Source organism: Crotalus tigris, unplaced genomic scaffold (assembly GCF_016545835.1).
Source record: "Crotalus tigris isolate CLP2741 ecotype Arizona unplaced genomic scaffold, ASM1654583v1 scf7180000018371.15429387391:27106975, whole genome shotgun sequence".
In the NCBI taxonomy this organism is placed as follows: domain Eukaryota; kingdom Metazoa; phylum Chordata; class Lepidosauria; order Squamata; family Viperidae; genus Crotalus; species Crotalus tigris.
The window spans coordinates 12,675,020-12,695,707 of record NW_024096970.1 but is presented as its reverse complement, the minus strand read 5'-3'; the positions used below and the strand labels follow the sequence as shown (position 1 = coordinate 12,695,707).

At 35.3% G+C, this 20,688-nt stretch overlaps 1 protein-coding gene across 1 annotated transcript in view; it reads left to right on the top strand.

Annotated features, from left to right (window-relative positions):
* The window catches only part of FGF9 (fibroblast growth factor 9), a 39,351-nt gene extending 20,738 nt beyond the window's left edge, over positions 1–18,613 (top strand). Inside the window, exon 3 of the mRNA XM_039351451.1 lies at positions 17,376–18,613. Within this exon, the coding sequence (XP_039207385.1) occupies positions 17,376–17,621 (246 nt within the window). The 3' untranslated portion in view covers positions 17,622–18,613. The remainder of the gene's footprint in view (positions 1–17,375) is intronic.
* Positions 18,614–20,688: the final 2,075 nt, after the last annotated feature.

The window sequence follows — 20,688 nt, the reverse complement described above, 5'->3', positions numbered from 1 at the left end:
ATGTCCAATTTTAAGCCAAATATTGGGCTCAAAAACCTGAGGTCTGATTCAGTATCTTTTTTCCATGGTAACTGGAAACTGTCTCTGAAGAAATCAGAAGCCTAGTTGTGTTACCATTATAAATGATTATGGCAAGAGACATATAGCACTTTCTTTTCTACTAGTAAATATAAAACCATGTTAGCAATCTTATGGACTAGTGAAAATGCTTATTTGTTTCCCTCCAAATAAGAGATTAACAAATTAGACTGGGTATTTAAGAGCCTTGATTTGTCCTGTGTTGATATCATTTTCAAATGATTATTATGCCTAACATAGTTTTAATAATGATGGCTGTTTTTGTCTTGGAATGATGATTATTAAGTTGTGATGTCTACATTATGGGGGCAAAGTCTTGGATTCTCTGCCTTAGTTCTACTTGTATTGTAGATAAGATGTATCATTAGTATAAAGAAGGACTGCCAGTTTAGTGGGATGTAGTTCATTGTTAAAGTTTGGCTCATGGAGTTAAACTGGAAAGTGTGAGACTAGAATGCACGTTTGCCTCATTCCTTTCTGAATAGAAATTAGTACAGACAGGCAGTCAGAGGAAAAACTGCTTTGCTCTGGCTTGAAGTTATGTAATTGCATTATCAAAAGTAGTACTGTAGTATTCAGTCAATTGAGGAGAACTACTATCAATTGAAGACCATTCTCACTCTCTGTATTTCTTCCTCAACTTAATTTGACCTTTCCTAACCTAGAGTCATTTAAATGAGTGGAATTCAGTTCTCAAAAATCCTATCCAGCACAGGAACATTTACAGGTATGAATAAAAGACAATAAATTTATAAGAACCGAGTTCTACATTCCCCTATGTTTATTCATATAGTGGTATACCATCACTCATTTCTGTATTTGCAAATTTTATCAATACATCTGAATTCTGTGACCTTTCAGAATTTTCTCTGCAACTCTGTGAAAGATCAAAAGAAAACTCCCCAGTTGTTCAAGTGCTCTTAAAAAATGCTGTAATTTGAATGAGGGAAATAAAATATAAGTAAATGGAAGAAATATCAAATAGGGACAGATCTCCATTCCTCTTTCTGTAGAACTATATATCCCTTCTAAATATTTGATGCTTTGAAGGGGAGAATGTTAAGAATTTGCAGGGGGAAAAAGCTTATACTTGAAAATAGGTATTTTGGGATACCTTTCTTTGAAAAAATGAAGAAGTTTGGTCTATAGAAAAACTATCAAACCCAGGTTCTATTGCAGCTTTATTTATTTATTAAATTTACTTGCCGCCCATTTCATTTTGAAGCGACTTTGGGCGACTTACAGCCCAGTTCCAAGAGTCCTTCTAAGACAAAAAGATGGCATGCAGAAATGCAATTGTACTTATGTAATATATTCATTGTTACATATTAGAAATTGCCTTACAATATAACATATGAAAAATATGTAAATTAGCAATATCCTCTAATTGTGTAACAAGATTGAAAACAACTATTGGATGTCTGAAGTATATTAGTTCTGAAATTAAGTTTGCCTAGAAACAAACTGGCACTCAAAAAAGACAATGTTATTTAATAGCTACTGCAGTGTAAAAGAAATCTTTAAATGTATCATAATCAAAGACTTGAAATTTGTTTATTTTACTAATGAAATTGGCTTGGTACGTGACTTATTTTGAATCTGAGTGTGTATCTTTCCTTCCTCAGTTAATTTTGCAATAGATACCTATGGACATTTTGAAGTACAGAAGCTTTTTTTGTTGTTGAATATGAAATGTATGCAGAGCTTAATGAAGTACTTGGCAATGGTGTGTTTGGGCCATATGCTGTGGAAATTCCTATTTCCATTGATGGGGCTTGCATAGGAGAAATGCCTGGGGCATTGTTCCCCAAGGCTATAAGAATTGGCTTGAAATGCTGTCAACAGAAGATGGGCTTTACTGCTAAACTACAATGCGATGAAAAGTGGCTGTGATCTAATTCCATTAGTTTCAATGAAATGTATCATCTAATATTCATGATCCTTTAGGGTCTTGTTGACACTGGCATAATTAATTCCCATATTTCAACAACTGCCAACAGCAGAAATACTATTATGGTCTGGAGTTGGTGCATATTTTTCTATCCTCCTGGGTTCTTGAAGCATATGCTGACAAATAGCGCTCAAGGTGCTGGCTTGTTTCAAGTACCATACTGGTATTGGGTTAAAAAAGCTTGGGGGTGTGTGGTATTCTGGGTGCCAAAGCTGAAGTGTGGCTGGATGCTGACACTGCAATATCGATACTTGCCAAATGACATGTATCCATTAGCAAATCTAGTCTGTGTTGAAATAGTTTATTGTTGTAAATTCCATCTTCCGTACTAGACTTTTAAAGACCTACAGACACTCAAACAACATGGTTACTAAAGTCAAGTAAAATGTAGGAGCCGTGGAGATGATCTTGGGAAAAAGATTCAGAAATTATTGCAAAAAGAAAATGTGCAGAAGTTTGCCCTGAGCTTTGAGAAGGGAGGAATGGAACAATATAATCAGTCTTGCAAGAGTCTGTTACTGTAGCCTTTTTCAGTAGAGTTTTGTTATTCATGATTCAGATGAATTAAAAGTTTTTGATATTTTGGGCCACTATGTTGCAGTATATTTGGTTGACATACTGATTTTTTTGAAAGACCTTTCCTGACATACAACCTGAGCTAGAAGGATCTTTAAAAGACTCCACAAACATAAGTTTGAGTTGTTCTTTTTTTGCTACATTGGAGAAATTGTGATTGATTACCCCAAATTGATGATTTCAGTTACAGGATTTCTGCTGAATGCATACAAATGGATCTTTTAGAACAGGGTTCCCCAATCCCCCAGTCCATAGATTGGTACCGGGCCATGGCATGCCAGCAACAGTTCCACACAGCCCCATTTGCGGGATGCAGGCAGCACCACGCACCCTTCGGTCTGCGGAAAAACCTCTTCCCGTGGAACCAGTCCCTGGTGCCCAAAAGGTTGGAGACTTCTGCTTTAGAAGTATAAGCCATATTTTCACAGCAATTACCTCAAAATGTGAAGGATCTACATCTTTCATGGTTTTCCTAATTTCCTAATTAGGAAATCATAATTTTGCAAACTGCATAACATAACACTCATCTAAAGTTAAGACATAGATTCTTATGGTCTACTCAGAAGCAAACAGCATTTCGAAAATTGAAAGACCTTTTCTCATTTCAGCTCCTACTCAGATGTCCAAACATCACTTTCCAATTCATGATGCAAGCTAATGCTTTAGAAATGGTGGCTGAAGTAGTTCTCCAGGCACAGGAAGGCAGGATGGATTCCTTGTCGTATGCATTTTATTCTAGATTGCTTCTATCAGCTGAACACAATTACATGAAGGCAGCATTCCAGCAATGGAGACACTTCCTGGAAGGGCAGGACACCTAGTACAAATATGCATAGACTATGTGAATTTGGAAGTTCCGCAAAAAGAAGAACTTGGAAGATTAGGTGGACACAATTGTTCTCCCAGTTCAATTCCTGTATCTTATTTCCCCTCACAATATCAGGCTATTAAATGCCTTTCACTTAAATCAGAATATGATAATCTCCCCCTGCTGTAATTTTGCCATTGCTCAGGAGTTAGACCCTCCTGAAAGATTGGGGCAGAGAGGCAGGATGTTGATCTTACAGATCAAATGAAAGTGCAGCAACAACAGGATGCTTACTCCAGGTCTCGGATAGATAATATCCAGGGAGCCCTGCAGGATGGTTCTTCACCTTACATATCTGAAAGGGCAGTATTTCACAATAGCCATTTATATGCTCCCCTTTCTTTAAGGAGAGAAGGTTGATAACAATGTCATGATAATAGAACTGCTGGACATTGGGATGTGTTTAAAACTGCATTAGGTGCTCAGATAGTTCTCATGGTCAAGTATGAGAATGATGACAGAGATTACATTTCATCCTGTTATGTTTGATGCTGAGCAAAGTCTATTCATGGAAAACTCAGTGACTTGCTTCTCCCTCTGAGTCCTCTTGACCTGGGATTACACTTCAATGGGTTTTACTTCCCCTGCCCCACATAAGCTTATACTGGCATTCTAGGGATTGTAAATTTGTTTAGAAAAATGGCTCATTTCATTCCTTGCAGGGGGTCCCATTGGCTTAGGAAAAAGTACACAAAGTTTTTGAACTTTGGTATAGAAACCTAGTCAGTCATAATCTCAAATTGCGGATCTCAATTTACCTCCAATGTTTAGAAGGCCCTTTTTCAGTTATTAGACATTAAAATCCATTTGTCATCTTCTTGATATTCAACCTTTAGTGCTCAAACTGAATAATAGAAACAGATTCAGGAACAATATGGTGCTATGTCTCTTGTCTAACAAGACAATTGGACTGAACTGCAAAATTTGCTTACAACAACTTAGTACCAAACTATATTTTAGTATAGTTTGCACAGGCAAATTATAGTTTATAGTTCTATATTTTGTTCTCCAGAACCCCAACATCTGCAGTTCTTCACACTTCATGCTTTCTTCAGGAGAGCTTTTCTTAAAGGAAAAGCTGGTTTTGACAAAGGCTTCACAAAAACAAGCTGCAGACATGCACAGGCAAGAAGGTACCAAAATTGCAGAGGGGATTTGACCTGACTTTCAACTAAGATTTTGGTTTTAGTATGTCCCTCAGAAAAGTTCATTGGCCCCTTCCTAATGGTTCAATAAATTAATCAGTGCCCTTTCATCTGCAGTTGCTTGGATCACTGATGGTTCATCCTGTCTTCCATTGAACACAGCTTACTAAGAAAACTTATTCCTCCCATTCTGATGGATAGAAAAGAGATATATGAAGTAGAAACTATTCTGTATTCTAGTTGCAAGGGAAATGATTGAAATATTTGATTCACTTGGAGGGCTATCCAGAACTGGAGAGATCATAGGAGATCATGACAGACATTCATGCCTATGTTTGTAGATCAATTTCATCTACAATTCCCAGGAGACCTTCATCCCGAAAAAGATAAGGGGGTCAAATTATTTTCCTAAGCACCAAAAGGCAGGACAAGAAAGAATGATTGGAAATTAAGGAGAGAAGCAACCTAGAATTAAGGAGAAATTTCCTAATGGTGAGAGTAAATAAACAGTGGAATAGCGTGCTTTCAGAAGTTGTGTATGGACTAGAAGACCTCTGAGGTCCTTCCAACTGTACTATGTTCTAAATCCCCATGATTTTCCAATGCTACAAGATGACTGTGAGGATGAAGCAGGCTCTTTGTTTTCCAGCAAGATATACTCCCTGGAGCAGATGACTATGTAGCTGAGGGGAGGGAATGTTCCATAGTTCTCTCTACCTCTGGGTTGCAGGACTTGCTGGATAGATTGGGGAAGCCATCAGAAGGAGACACAGTCCAGGCAACAGAAAGAGAAGAGAGGGACGTGCCCAGTTCTTCCACCTCTGAATTGCAGGACTAATCTAGTGATCTTTGGGAGCTGCTGAGTGAGGAATGTGTGGTTGTGTGTGAATTTGAAATTTGTTCCCATAGTTTTATTCTGGGGTTTTTATTCCATGTGGACAGGAAAATTGAGTGTAATGGAGCAGGTGATGCGAAGAGCCATAGAGATAACCTTGGGGGGTGGGATCAGAAACCATTATAAAAACAAAAAGGGCAGAAGAGCATTTTGAATCCAGGGGAAAGAGAAAATATTAGGAAGAGACTCATACTGCCTCATCTTTGACTCCTTTGGTATAAGAGGGAAGGAAGAGAAAACTTAATTGTGCAAATTTTTATTACCACAGCCAATCTCAGTCAAGAATATTTCTAGTCTTTTGGAGTTCAATCCTGTATTGAAGTCTTTTCAAGACTCTATATCTTGATATTCTTGATACTATATCAGGAGTATCTCAGAAACCACGAATAGACTACTGCAACCACATGGAATCAGCGTAGCACACCAACCAACTAAAGGCCTTCAAAACATCCAAAGCAACCCAAAAGACCCAGCAACCCCAGAAAAAAAACCCAGTAATCATCTATAATATACATATGTAATAACTGCAACAACTACTATGTAGGACAAACAGGCAGAAGACTGGCAGAACGCATCCATGAACACCAACTAGCTGTCAGAGGACAAGATGAAAACTCTTTAATTTCACAACATATAGACAGACTTAGCCATAGTTTCAATTGGGAAAATGTGACTATTCTAGACCAAGCCAAGTCTAGAAACCAGGAACTCTGACAAATTAGCTATCAATAGACACACAAACATTAACAACATCTATAGACTATGGAAAAGGGACAATCAACCAACCAAAAAGGGAACAAAAAGACCTAAGCATCTCTCCATCAGCAATCAGACCCAGATCAGCATAGATTAACTCCAAAATTAACATCAGACCAACTCTATTATTCTGTGTTCTATTATTGGGATAAACAATAGCCCAATCAAGAAACTGCCAGAGAATCTTAACAGTAAACAGCCCAACCAAAGAATCTTTAAGAACCCCCATCAACGCTGAAAGGGCAAGCCACTAGAATATAAACTGACAGAAAACCACACTCCTTACTGGCAATGATGACATTACCTAGTTTGGATAATGAAACCTCTGCAAGAAAACAAACTCAGAGAGCACCAAGGACCCTTGGAGTCTTAGATAGCTTCAAAGGGCTAACATAAAAAAAGACATCCAATCATCTCAATTTGTCCTTGTTGATATTGATAATAATAAAAAATTAAAAGTCAGCTGCCTGTTGGAAAACACCCTGGACTTGTAGCCCATCACGCATTATCTCTGAGTCTGTATTCTTATGAATGAGTAGGCAGGAATGCTCTGATCATTCCAGGGAAAGGATTATCCAACCTTTGCTTGAAAGCCTCCACTGATGGAGCATCTATGACCCCAGACGGAGGCTCTTCTTTCACCACTTAACATGTAGAACACTCAAGAAGAAACTCAATTATTTATAAGTAAAAATAATTTCACCATCCTCTGTTCTCCATTTTCAATATAACATGCCTCTTGAGTCCTCTTTTTTTGGTATGTAGAATAATATTGTATGTGATAATAGGCAGTGTATATATGAACTACAAAAATGCATGTGACTATTGAAAACTGGCCTTGAATTGAATGAAAACTAGTATCATCTAGTATTCATAAAACATATGATAGGAATATTTTTTAAAAAATAATTATTTAAAAATCTCTTCAGCCAGGAAGGTTAGATACAGTGTTAAAAATGAAACAGATGATCTTGAAAATACCTCTTGGCTAATTTTTTATGTTAACAATCAAAAATACTATATTTATATATTTTACTTGTACTGTAATGCTCAGGCAGATTTAAAAGTGATGTACCACTCAAAGCAGTTAAGCATGAGGTCAGTGGACACACACTATAGCTAAGCTGTATTTTGTGTATCTTTAGCAGACTCATGCTTTTAATAGGCAAGACCTACCGCAGGACCTCAGATGACTGCAGATTATTGGCACATTTATAAAAGAAGAAAGAGGCCTTCCAAAAATGCTGGCCTCAAACCAGAATATTATGCAGGATGACAATGTTCAATGGTTTAAAGCTGGCTAAACTTCAACCTCTGAAATTATAGTTAAGAATGGTTTTGAAGCAACAAATAATTGCAGTTCAAAAATAGAAATAAAAATATATGATTTACTATATTAGAGAAGGAGGGTGGACTATAATAATATATTTTACCTTAGTTTGGCAATAGTTATAAGGTTATTGGTTGTGTTGAATCTGCTGGATACATGGAAAAATCAAGGTGTACCCAGAAAGATAGAAAGTCAAATCTTTCTTTTATAGGCTGGTTATATTCATTTTAATTAAATTCAACAGTGTCCATTTGGGTTTATTTCCTAGTAAGCATGCACACATTTGGAAATAGGAGGGACTAGGAGCCTTTTTTGTGTAATTAGGACTTAACCCTCTTATTCTCTATTTTAAGAGTAGAATTCCAAATCCCATGTCTTAGATTGTCTTTGGGAAGCTTCCCCTTATTGGTTCACTATATTATGAAACCTAGATTTCAGTATATTATGAAGTCTTAACAAGACAGAAAAGTGATGATTAGGTGTTAGCTTTGATAGGAATGTTCTTACATCTTCTTTGTAGAGTTTCAATAACACCTTATTTTAACAGATATAGTTCATGGTAACTTGGATTGTGTTTACACACTTTACTGAATAATATAGCCTGCAGTACTATATTTATAGATAATATCCCAAAGGTTTTTTTTTTTTGCCAAAGTCTGAGGTTCAGAAGAGATGCTATGAAGTCAAATGAGTTACCAAGCAATAACAGTCTCTTTAATCTCAGAGCATAAACTTTGTCAAATTCATCTTTTATTCTTAGATATTAAACCCTATTAAAAGCAATGTGAGATGAAATGGACAACCCTCCCCCCAAATTTCACCTCACCAGGAAATCAATGTTCCTGAATATGTACTTTTATATTCTGCCTGATCTTGACATAGATTAAATTGCTCATGTATAAATTCTGTTGAAGCCAGTGGACTTTCACTGGTGCCTAATAAGATATTGGCAATTTTTTTTCTTTAGATGTAATATAGTTCCTGAGAAACTGATCTGTTTCTTGTTCAAATCATTAGTTTGCCACAATTTTAAGGATTCCTTAGATGAACTGTCCACCAAGCATGCTATCCACATTACACTTACTTACAATTACACTTGCTATCCACATTATTGGTAGCTCCACACATATATAATTTATGAGACAAAGGCTCTAAAAATAAATCTGCTTGACTTAGTTTTGCTTATACCTGACCATTCTCAAATACCAAAAGTGTGACAGTCAGAAGATACCTTGATGGTAAAGGGTATAAACAGAACATTTGGAGTAAGTGATAGAAATTAGAATAGCATTAAATTTATTTTTATTTGATTGATTTTCTCCATCTTTCTGATCCATTTCTTGCATTTCATATGATTATTATATAGGATTTTCTATTTGATTCATAAACACTGGATTTACGTTGAAGTGCTTGCTTTGGACTTTGAGAAAATCCTGAAGGCTATTTAATGAGGAATTGCAGGGTGGGATCAGATATTGCCTGAGCAATAAAAATTTCTGGGCTCAGGAAAGCCTAATGTGATAACTAGCAAGACGGTTGCCTATTTTCTCATATCTTCACTCACCAGTTCAGTTAAAAATTGAATGCCTACAAAATATTAAATAATTGACATATAATGTCATCCAAGTTGAAATTAAATGTACAGAAGATGAATTTACACATGAGACAGACATGCAGCAAAGTAAATTTAGTTATTCCTGAATTGAGAAGTAAAGCAGGTAATTGTTTCCAGTCTGGTTTTTAGTTATATAGATATTGGCCCTTTTGTGTTGTTGCATGAATAGAGATGATTGTTAAACTAAAAGTTGCAGAAAGCAACTCCAGCCCACTATAATTATGGCTTAAAAATAGCATTTTCCTCCCTAGTATTAGAAATACTGGGAATTCTGTATCAGACTTTCTAGCTCATCATGGGAGTTATAGCCATTGTAGTCCCAAAACACCCAAAGAATGGTTGATGACGGGATAACCTACCAGTCACTGCTCTGAAACCACCCTGACTTAAATTGTGTGAGGATAGCAACATTAACATGCCTGATTGTTGATAATGTAGGCTGTGAGGCAGTCCTTTTTTTATATACAGATGTATTTTCTTGCTGAGTCAAGGAAGGGAGGAAAACAAATGAACAGGACTATAAGGATGTGTTCTCTGTGAACTCCAGACTTGAAAATGTAGAGATATGACGATGTCTAAACCAATTCAATATAAGAATAAAGCTGCAAATAATAAAGACAAATCAGATCAATCCTGGGTGAGTTTTAAACTGACTTGACAGGAAGTGGAAAACAGAAAGCCTGGAGGTCTGCAAGTGTTCTTAGTATATTGTCTCTTTAAATATGGGAGATGAATGGAGGAAAAACTAGAACATTACACATGGATCTTTTGCTTGCTTTTTCTTTGCACTAAGGTCTTAAAAGGTATTAAGAGAATCTGCAGTCCAGAAGAAATTGCTATGGGTCAAAACCAATGTGGCATCACTAGATAGTAAAGAATACTTTTATTTGAAAAAGAAACTATTTTAAATATAGCTGTGGGAAATAGTCATGTGTAAAAACAGTTAAAGTATCTTTCCCAGAACCTTATTTTTGCTCCAGGCAATGCATCAACAGTCATTCTTAAATTGGAGATGACTTTCTGTTCGATGATATCTAAAATTAGGTTTGCAGTCTTGATTTACTGGCCATGATTAAAACTGGTAGAGGATATGAAGCTAGCAACTTTGCTAGCCTGTATTATCTATCCACATTTCTGCTTAGCTCCTGTGCATAAATTACTAAATGGATATGGATTTTTCTTAGAGCAAGGCAATTCTGAAAATTAATTGTTGACAGTTACTAGATTAGCCAGCATTAAATTTCAAAAAGCCTTAAACAACTCACAAGTCTAAAATCTTTTCATACTGTCATGTATTTGAAGAAGGCAAAGCTTTGTCTCAGGCCGATGATTGTAATGCTCTCTGCATGAAACTGATTTTAAAAGATATTTTGTTATAAAATGGAGATGAAAAGATACTGATGACAAATAATTTTAAGGACTATATTATCCCATCCTGTGCCAATATTCCTCAAGTTATGACTGTTTGTTTAATGATGGTCTGGAATTATGATGGCTTTGGAAAGGGTGCCAACTCACAGAGAAAAGAGGGAGCTGAAATAAGATAGGGGCCGAAGAGGTAATAAGGCAGTAATGTAAGGAGTGTGGGATGCCTCAGGCAAATAGGGGAGCCTCTGGAAGGCCTGGTGCAGGATGCATGTGAGTTCTCTTCACTTGGGCTGAAAATCCTGCTTGGATTTCAGCAGGGAGGATTTTCAGCTCCTGATTGTGGCCTCCCAAGTTCTCCCCCACCCCCATGAAGCATCCCACCTTCCTCACCTGGGACTCTGCTTAGACCCGTGAGATCACTTTAATGATCACAACCAGGAGTATTGAGAGAAGTTACATGGGCACCTCACTTCAATTAGCAGCTGAGATCCAGTCCCAGTTGTGGGCTACCTGTATTGGCTTCACTGCCTGCCAAGCTTTTTTAAGCCTTACCAGATAGATCAGACAGAAAACATGATCAGAAAAGCTAATTCCATTATATTGTAAAGCTGTAATAACAGAATCTTGTGTGTCTGAAAATACATTTCTCCTTTATAGCTCAACAAACTGGTGAGGGTCCCTTCTGAACCTCTTGCTTTTTCTCCACCCAATATCCAGCTACAGGCTATGCCTTCTCTTATCTGACCATTTCTAAACATCTCTTCAACCCATATCCCAGATACCATTACAGCCTGTTTCCAGATATGTCTAAAACAGAAAATGTTATTTATACATTTTCTTATTTTCCTTATTTTGGATATATTTTTGCTCAGAGTATGCGTGAAAAGCATACTTATGAATATTTTTTAAACATTTATGTGTAATAAAGCATCTTTTACATGCAAAATTTGGAAAATTAGCATGAACATTATTTTTATAAACACAGGTGTTTTTAAAATCATTTAAAATCAGCGACTGTTCAAAGTTATAACATACTGAATGAGAGATAATTATCCTCTCACTTAGGATCATTGCAGTGTCTCATGGTCATGTGATTAGAGCTTGTGACGTTTCTTGTTGACTTCCCACAAGCAAAGTCAGTGACGAAGCCGGCAGGAAGTTGGAAATCACAATCACATGAAGTCCTTTTGCTTAAACAACACATACCTTATGGTCCTTGTTTAATGATTGCTGGAATTGTGGATCCTAAACAGCATGATTATATGGTTTTGTTTACTTATAACCATGTTGCTTAAGATTGGAGTTTTTGGTTTCAATTAATATTGTTAAATGACTACATGTATACATATTTTATGAGCACTTTCTCACTTTGAAACTTGCATTAACATTTTGGAGAATCGTAAATACCAAATTGTGCTTCAATTCCTATAACGTTGAAAATTTAAATAGTTTAAAGTTTTATATACCATAGTTTTCTTGATAAGATTTCGGAAGTAGTTTGTCAATACCTTCTTCCTATTGTTAAGAGAAAGTGAGTGGCTCAAAATCACTCAGCTGACTGTGTACCTAAGGTGGGGAGAGTAGAGGTCACTCTTTCAATTTCTAGCCTGATAGCCTTTAACCACTACACTGGAATTATACTCTTATTAAAATATAATACAGATTAATTTACCTTCCATATCTGGGCTAGTTTTTTTTTTTCACTTAAGAGTTAATAATTAAACAAAAAATAAATCTTTTAAGATTTATTTATCTATCTGAGTAGTTATCTAAGAACATAAGAAAAAGAAACAGAAAACAAAATAATAAAGAAATGGAAAAGATATTTATAAGCAGAGACTTGTAAGAATAAATAAAAATGTTAATGTTATATTAGAGCTACATATTTATAGTATCATTTTTCAATTTAGAATTTCACAATATTAAAATTAAGTTGATATGTACTGATAACACTGATATAGCCTATATAATATGAATTATATATCAACACAAGAAAGTCCAAACATATCTCTTTAATAGGAAATTCTATCATTTAATAAATCAAACAAGGTAATTCTATACAAATCTTGTGTTCTCTCCTTTTGCAAGTTTAGTTAATTTTATAATCCAGCCTCCTACTATGGACATTAAATTGCTTCTGTAACATATAATAATTTTAATGCAATTAAAATGTTCCCTGTAATGCTCTACCTTTTTTTACTAATATATGAAAACTTTGTAATATTGAGATTATTGATGTAATGACAGTTTTTAAAACAGGAAGAGGTTTAAAAAAGAAATAGTTCTTGTGATAGATTTTTTTTCCAGTTTCAATGCTAATTAATGGCATTAATGGATTAGTTCATTTAATTAAAAATAGCATCAGCCATTCTCAGGCTATTTATTCTGCTGAGTGATTCTGTATTTGTGAACCAAAGTCTTGGCCTGATAATGTGGTTGTTTAGAACATAAAATTAAGAGGCTCTCATATGTCTGCAAAGAAAGTAATATTGTCTTCCAGCATAATCTAAATAAAATGCATTAATTTCTGTTATATAGTAGAATCTATATAATATGTAATCTACACATCTCCAATTTGCCACTGGTCTAACGGATGCTCTCATTCTTTATAATGAATGAATGAATAAGTGAATGAGTTACTTCATGTCCTGTAATAAATGGTAAAACCGATCACATAACTTGATCTAAAACAATTAAAAAGTATATAATTATGTACAGGCATATTCAATTAATTAAAAGAATTTGAATTCAGTTATCAACATGTGGGAGATGTTGTACTTAGACTGACTAATGGCAAAATGCTGTGTCCATAAATAGAGGAATAGCAGTCATCCAATGTCTACAATCCAATTTTCCACGACTAGAGTGCTTCTGCAGTATAGGGAGGTATAGGGGCACGTTGGTGGGGCTCATTGGTGATAGTGCAAGTGGGGGTGCTTTGGAACAAAATATTTGGCTGTAAATAATTTTTTTTAAATACTGTACCCCGTGTTATTGTATAATTCTAATATTCTCTGGGAACTGACAAAATATTAAAAAGATGGAAAGCAAAATATGGAATTCAAAAACTATTTTTCTCTTAAGCTTTAATTTTGTAAACGTTTATTATAATTATATCCCATGTTTATTATGACATACATAAACTAACCCAGGTGTGTCCATATGCAGCCCTGGACATCTGGTATAATGTGGCTCCACAATACATTTTTTTTTAAAAAGTTTGTTATCGCTATCTATATACAGTAACTATATTATATATTTTATATTACATTTATATGCGGCCCAAGACAATTCTTCACTCACTGAGGACCAGGCAGTTATAATTCTTTGTAGAAATAATCCAATTCCATTTTCAAAATGGAAACCTGATAGTAGCCTCTGGTAGTGTTTGTAATTAATTTAAGCTTTCCAGAAGAGAAAATAAATTATCTTACAGATGCAAATTATTTTCAAATAATGGCATCTAGTATTTATGGAAAAGTAAATAACTGACTCAAGAATAGACTGAGAGTCATTTAATATAATGGCCCTTTTAATATTAGATAGCACTCTGCAGTGTACTCTATATGATCTTATTTGACTGAAGAAAATAAGAATAAAAAAACCCACATTAAATTAAGTAAGTTTCTTGCCAGTTTCTCTGACAGTGCATTTGACTTCTATACAGCATCTGGATTTACAATTGAAAGAACTCAAAGTAATTTTAAAAATTGTTCAAAGAACAACAAGTGCTGTATTTAAAGACTATTCAGCAAATAAAGAGAAGAGATTGATTACAAAACTGCTTGCATTCTTCTTCTTAGATAAGTTGTGGGAGGCTATTAGAACACATTCAACTTTACCTATTGTAGAATTCAGTAAAAATGATGTTGCACAATGAGGCTGAAACATCAGAGTTGGTTCTTTTTCTCTATTAAAATTTTTAGTTGAAGTAGATGTAATAATCACTATGGGTAAATTGCCTATCCGTCTAAGCCTTTGTAAGGATCTCCTCTCTCCATACTGTTTAATATGTAAATTTGTTTATAGCATATGATATTGAGGCTATTTTGAGAAGTTCATGGTGAGAGTTACAACAATTAAGTGATTATATGAACAACTACTTTGATTGTTGAAATTGCGAGAACAATGGAAAATTATTTACAATATTTGCAAATTTAACATAAAGGTAAACATCCTAAACTCAAACTCAACTAATGGTGATTACATGGATATCACAATGTAGGGTTTTTTTTGGTACAGTGTGGAGGAGGTTTACCATGTCCTTTGTGTTTTTCCACTTGAGCCTACAGCTCTGTGATTTCCTTGTGGTTTTAATCTAAGTAGTAACCAGGCCTACCCTTCCTTAGCTTCTTTCAAGGTCAGCCAAGCTTGCTAAGAAGGTGGGGGGGGGGGGGATGAAAAAAGACATGGAATGGCAAATCCTCCCTAAAAAAAATATTGTAAACTTAAGAGCACAATAAAAATCAGAGTGTGAAAAGTCTTGTGTACACCACAAGTCGTATCTGGAACTGAGATTGTTTGCCTTTCATTGGGTCTTTGAAGGACATTTCCCACCACTGAAAGGGCAGTTTAAGACCATAATAAGAATAGTGTTGGATCAGACCAAATACATCTGTTCCTTCAATGGGTAACCTTTAAGAAATTCATATGCAGGGTGTAAGAAGAACGATATCTTCCACTTGGTTGTGGTACTGAAAGCTGTAGTCCTCTTAGTACATAATCTCTGTGTGTGGTGGGAATGGTGTAGTCATTCTCACTAAATATGTTCAACTTGTAACTGTCACTGCCTAAATAGCTCTTGGATTCATTATGGAAAATGTAAGTGGATGTTTCTCTTTCAGATAAGTCCATATGTTCACCATCTGCAGTGCGATATAAACATTTTTATTCATCCTTTTATGTATAAAATTTCTATATTGCTTTTCCTTGACCAGCTTGAATGAGTGTATATAGATACTGAAATAATTACAACTATCAACTTGAAAACAATGCAGTTGTTATAAATGAAACTACTGAAAAGAAAATATAAGGATTATAATTGTGTTGTCCCATACATTTCATATAGAAATATATTGGAAACCACTTGACATTTTTTAATGGGAAATGGTATAGTAATGCTGTAAATAAATTATTAAGAAATACTCCATGGGCACAATAATATCTGCTTTAGCATTTCTAATTTTTTTATTAAAAATAGTAGATCAAATCCTGTGATATTGGGCAACTGAATTTTATTTAAAAAAGCTTTTCTTTGTATGCAGCCAATGCAGCGTCAAAGAATATGTCATCTGGCAAAACACGGTCTTGCATTTAAGAAGTGGAACATATTATTAGCATTTGCATTTCAGAGTAACTTTAATTTTGTTTTCTTCTTTTCACTTCATTAACTTTTCTTCCCATTACATTCTTAATTCCTTGATAGTAGAGGTTTCTTTTAGTTGCTACATGTTCTTAAGAGCTAGCACTTAATGAATGTAAAAGTGTTTTCTTACTCTTTCATTGTCATTCAATGGATTTTTAAAATGTCTATTTTAAGCCAACATTAGGGAGCAAGAATCTTGAAGATATCATATACCCTCCTCTTAAAGAATATATCTCAAATTTGTTGGTTTAAAGACCCTACAACTTGCTATTTTACAAACTACTAAAAAATCCCAAGAAATCTAGATCACATGCTATATGTCAAACTCAATCGTGTCACATGATGTACCGTGATGTATTGTGACTTTTTTGCCTTTGCGGAACTGGGATGGGCGTGGCCTGCATGTGACACATCCGGCCCGCAGGCCACCAGTTTGATACCCCTGCTATATGTAGACAGAGAAATCCACCCCGATACAATATTGCATCATAATATTATGCTATTACTTCATTTGGAGGGGAATGGTGGTTCAGTGGTTAAAGAAGCTGAGCTTGTCAGCTGGAAAGTTGACAGCCTGGGTTCAAGACTAGAGTGCTGCACAACGGGTGAGCTCCCAATTACTTGCCCCAGCTACTGCTTACCTAGCAGTTCAAAAGCATGCAAATAGATACCATGTGTCTCGGTGTATAGTCATTCTGGCCACATGACAATAGAAATGTCTTCAGACATCACTGGTTCCCTTGGTTAAGAAACAGAGATCAGAGCACCACTCCCTAGAGTGGGAAACAACTAGACAGAGGAAACCTTTATAATCACCTTTACTTCATTGCAGAGAGGTGCAGAAATAAATTCTAAGCTTTTTTTAATATATGCCTTTATAATTATAGAAACACTCTTCACATGGAAAATCCTATTTTTTTTAAGGCAACAAATATTTTAATGTTTAAATGTTTAGGATTTAGAAATTAATGAAGATCTATTTAATTATGTATCATATTAGTTCAGCCTTCCCACTCAGGTGACTTTTAGCTAAGACTTTTCCTTGGAAATTGCTTAGTGAAAAATCCTATAATCCAATAGATTTGAAGGGCAGTAGACTGAGAAGAAGTATAGTAATAAGAATGTAGAGGTGTGAGCTGGTCAGAGATGCAGATGCTTAAGAAATAAATGAATTGGAAACCAATAGGAGGAATAAAATATTTAGGATAGTTATATATAGCCCAACTAAACGTCACAAGGTTGTTGTTATGGGGAAAATAAGAGGAGAAAGGAGTATTGTGTGTGTTCACACCTTGAGTTATTTATAAAGATAATAAAGGGGGAAATAAATAAAATTATTATTTGTCTCTATTCCAAATGCAACACTCTTGTTTAGTAATATATGGGAAAATAATCCACTGATGCCTTTTTTTCTGCTTATATTTACAGGATAAATTAACTGAGGAGTGTAAGTTCAGAGAACAATTTGAAGAGAACTGGTATAATACATACTCATCAAACCTATATAAGCATGTGGACACTGGAAGACGATATTATGTCGCATTAAATAGAGATGGAAGCCCCAGAGAAGGGACCAGGACTAAACGGCATCAGAAATTCACACATTTTTTACCTAGGCCAGTGGACCCTGAGAAAGTCCCTGAACTATATAAGGATATTTTAAACCAAAGTTGACAAAGACATTTCCTTCACTTGAGCCCTTAAAAACCAACAACCACTATAAAGGTTTCATGCGGTGGGTTCTTGATTGATTAGCTGTGTCATCACATCAGCTCCACTGTTGCCAAACTATGTCGCATGCATAATATATGATGGAGGCTTGGATGAAACTTGCTGATGGTGTTCCGCACTTAAAAGGTTTGTCTTCTGGAAGAGAGCCTATGCCCATCGCTTGATTTATTGACTGAGAAAGAAAGAGTGAGAATGTTTGAGAGTGAAAGCAGAAGCTGAAGAACGAAGGAAGGGGGAAAAGGCCTGATGCATGCTGGGAAATAGACACGGTTTTAAATTTTTTGGTCTGTTGTATACTTCATCCTAGATCAGCATAGCTGCCATACTTTGACTCATGAATTTTGGCTGGTGGCCTGCTCAAGTGTACGCTGTATTTTTTTTTAAAAGCAAAGGCATGGAGGGTATGGTCTGTCTAAAATCCAAACAGGAAAAAAGAGACTTATTTTCAGTTTGACTACTCAGTTGAGAGTCACCCCTTAATGAATTTCAAATAAAGACCTCTTAGTAATACAGGATTTTTTTTAAAAAAAAAGTTAAATTTATTTATAGAAATCCAAAGGCAACATTTTATTTATTTTATATATTTATTTATTATATAGAGTTTATTTTTAATGACATATGTACAGGCCAGATAGGCAGATTGGAAGCTATAGGCTCTGGAAAACATTTCAACAGCAAAGACTGCTACGACCGTGTGATTAAATTCATACAAGTCAAATATAAAGGTGCATGGAGGCAAGGAGGAATCTAGGGATCCTAATGTACTAAAGGCAACAATATTTTTTGTGCCCATATTATTGTAAAATTATGCACACCACTCATGACTCTTGAGTGCTTACTCTTCTGACTGCTTGTTTCATAGCTTAAAATCTCCCCCTTTTCCTCTCCCTCTCTTACTGAGGATTAAAGATAAAACTGGGTCTTCAAAACTTTAATTCTGTGTCTGTAGTATTTCCTCTTTGATAAGCAACTTATCAAACTTATTTCTACAAACTTCCCAATTGTGGAATAAAAAACACAAGGAAATAAAAGAAGGATTGGTATATGATATATTCTACTTGTTAAACCTACTGCAGATAATACCAAAGCTACATCATAAATATGTATGAGGGTTTTTTTTTTTTACTTAAGCAGAATGTCAAAAATATTCTAATGTTTATTAGGATATTTTTGTACCAGTTAAGGTTCTCTCTCACAAGTAGTAACAAAGGCCAGAGACAAAACTCTCACTCTTGTAAACTTGTTGAATTGTGCACTTGATTATCTACTCTGAAATTACACAAGTTCCATGGGGGTTATTATTTTTCATGGGAAAAATGCTTTCATTGTGGTCTATCATAATACATATAGGACTCTTGCAGATGACAAGAATACATTTCTATTGAGAATTACAATGTGGGTGAAAGTACTATACTTAAATTATGTTTCAAATGTTCTTAAAGCAATTGTGCTGGCTGCACTGCATAATGTGTATCAGTGAGGATTGTGTAACATAATGAGTGCAAGCATACCTTTTGTTAGTAGCTATAATTTGGGCTTACCCATAGAGGAGAGGCTTTGTCATAAAGCCCTAAGATCAACAGAGGCCGCAGAAACCTTGACAATGACTGCAGTTCATGCACTTACATGTACATACCATTTCAATAAAAGTTGGCAGCGGAAATGTAGAGAGTTTAGGCTACAGTAATATAGTCAGCTCAACATGGCTCTGGTTATAGCCTGGATTCTATGTAAAATGGAGTGCTCTGTTGTTCTTTGTAGCAGGATTTGCACATAATACTATGCCATAGAATAAAGACAGTAAATAACATGCATAATGTATAACATACAGAGCGGCCCCAATAAAGAAAGTCTGTCTTATTTGGGGTAGCAAACCTCAGTCTGAAATTAATGTTGCTGAGTTACAAGACCTGGCTTCTGTTCATTATACTTCGTCATCTACCAAATTCTTCCCTTTTTTTGGTTTGTTTTGATCTTATTTTTTTCTATTAGAAAAACAAATGGAGAGAACAAACCAAATCATTATTATAGTTTTCACCTGCAAAACTGGTTAATGTTTAATAAAACATGGTTAGAGATTCTGGATAAGAATTAGATGCAAAAGTAGTAAAGGAATTGTAGAGAATGCTAGCATATGCATTGATTGTACTGCAATGCAACAATAATTTACTAGAAAGTAAAGAGTTGCTCATTGTGAACTCAAAATCCATCTCAATCTCTATTAAAATCAAGACACTTCTACTGGAAGCTACTAGAAGCCCTTGTGGCACAGTGGTTTGAATGCAATATTGCAGGCTAACTCTGCCCACAATCTGGAGTTCGATCCTTCTAGAACTCAAGGTTGGCTCAGCCTTTCATCTTTCTGAGGTTGGTGAAATGAGGACCCATATTGTTGGGGAAATATGCTGACATTGTAAACTGCTCACAGAGTGCTGTAAAGCACTGAAGTGGTATATAAGTCTAAATGCTATTTCTATTACTATTGAAGCAATCCCAGCACCATATATTTATACCATGATTTTCCACAAGAAGGTCTTTTCAAACAACAAACAGTTTCAGGTCTGAAGTAGCAATCAAATTAGGAATAAATTTTGATGTATTAGCTTAGGTTAATATATTCAAGATGAATTAATATTCTTTTAGTTGGTTGTATGGTTGCCCTTTGGAAAGAAATTGGACAAGAAAAAGCAGTTTTTAGGTCAGAACAATTTCTTATTTTCTACTTCTTTTGCTGAAGTATTACTACCCTTGAAGACAGTGAGTTCAACATTTTCCTGCCACTTCTAAAATAATCAGTGATGCAAGACTGTAGTTATGAAGACAGACATACTTACATACCATGGGAGATGGAAAATAAATATGGGACTATTATTTTAGGAATAAGCTTGTGTCAAATGTATCCATAGTGTGTAGCTAATCTGCAACACCTAGTCTTGGGTAATTTCTAGATGTGATAAGATGCAGCTATTCACGATTAGTTCGTTGGAGAGCTGTCCCATATAATTGTCAG